Below are 1,604 nucleotides of genomic sequence, written 5' to 3'. Positions count from 1 at the left end.
TGTTATCGGCTCGTGGGATGTCCCACTTTACCGTCGAGCGACGAGCCATCGGGTCGCGAGCTCGAAGACCCGCGCGGAGCGTCGCCGAGCCTGGCGTGCCCGCCCGCACGCCCACGGCCGCAGGCAAGCAAGGCGAGCTTCCTGGCGTCTATGCCAAGCCCGCACATGACAAAAGACACCTCACAGCGCGCGTGACGTGACCGTAGCCGCACGCCTCGGCGCCGCGAGAGCAGCCGGTCGACGTCGGCACCAAGCGCGCGGCCGCCGGGCGCCTCCGAACCGACAGGGGCGCCGCGGCAGTAGAGAGCACTCCACCCGCCATACCGTTGACTGAGGCGCCGTACCTCTCCACAGTCGGGATCTTGCAGCTGTGTCATCGGGTTATTTTTTTGACCGGGGCAGACCTTGATTGCTCGCGACTCGGCGCTCCAGGATGCTGCGCCGACCACTCTGCGCGCTCGGAAGGCCGTCCGCGCTGGCGCTGCTGCCGCGGGCATGCCGCGTGGCGCCGCGTGCACTCGCGATTCACCCACGCGCTGCCGCCGTCGCTCCGTGCCGCCAGCTCCACAGCAGCCTGCGCGCTAAAGAGGCGCCCGCAACAAACTGCATGTGCACTTGGCTGTTCTCTGCACGTGACTGCTTGCACACACGTAATAAATTCACTCCAGACATTTGTTGGTGATGCCAAGCGTGGCCTGTAGTGATGGCAGCATAGCAGCACTGCAAGACCACCGACTGTCGCGGCTCGCGGCCCATGCCTCCTCTCACCATGGCCACCGCGGGACGCTTCAGGAGGCTACCGCGCCGGCGGCTGAGGCCGCGACCGAGGAGGCGCTTGACTACAGCTACGAGGGTGTCCTCTTTGAGGGAGGAAAGAACTTGATGGTCAAGTGCTCCTCATTTCGAGCGGCTGCCCACGTGCGGTGATCTCCTGCTCACGTCGGTCTCGCGGCACGGTAGGCGCCTTAAGCTTGCGAGCGTGCTCAACCTCGGCGCGGAACGCGGACCCCCCTCTCTTCTCCCTCCGCCTTCTCCTCCCCCACCCCGCCTCTTGCAGCCCATGCCGAGAGCCTCTCCCACGACCGAGGCCCAACCCTCCCCGTAGGCTTCGCCCTCGCCTCGGCGCCGGTGCTGCAAGTGCTCACCTCGGCCGACGGCAATGGCGCGAAGGGCGTGGCGATGTCCGCGACGCTCGTGCTGTTCGGAGGGTCGACGACAGGCGCGTGGCCGCGCTTCGCGCTAGACCCCTCGACTTCGCTAGATCCCTCCCCCCCCTCCTCGCTGCACGCACGTGCAGGGATGCTCGCGTGGGTGTCCGGCACCTACGTCCTCGGCATGAGGGCCTTGCCGGGCAAGAAGGTTGCCATCGACACGCCGACCTTGCTCGGCGGCGTCCACACCACTGAGTGTGACTGGAGCGAGATCGGGCGGCCCGGCGCGCAGTGCCGCCCGGTCCCTGGCGCGTCGCTGCCCGTGCTTCACGCGTCGGTCCTGCACCCCCCCCCCTCCCCTCCCAGGCTCATACCACCCGTTCTCAACCTTTGGGGCCAAGGGCGCCGTCTTCTGGCTCGACGAGGACGGCACGCTCGTCGACCCGCAGGTGT

General features: G+C 67.8%; 1 protein-coding gene across 1 annotated transcript; it reads left to right on the top strand.

Annotated features, from left to right (window-relative positions):
* Positions 1–433: 433 nt before the first annotated feature.
* Positions 434–1,600, top strand: EMIHUDRAFT_124428 (hypothetical protein; the record flags this gene model as incomplete). The annotated part of the gene is made up of 3 exons (XM_005766070.1): positions 434–632; positions 1,106–1,291; positions 1,518–1,600. Coding segments are annotated over 3 exons (468 nt in total), but the record flags the coding sequence as incomplete, so codon positions are not given.
* Positions 1,601–1,604: the final 4 nt, after the last annotated feature.

Source organism: Emiliania huxleyi, assembly GCF_000372725.1.
Source record: "Emiliania huxleyi CCMP1516 unplaced genomic scaffold EMIHUscaffold_5232, whole genome shotgun sequence".
Classification (NCBI taxonomy): domain Eukaryota; phylum Haptophyta; order Isochrysidales; family Noelaerhabdaceae; genus Emiliania; species Emiliania huxleyi.
The sequence above is the reverse complement of the archived record's forward strand: the minus strand, read 5'-3'. Positions and strand labels throughout refer to the sequence as shown.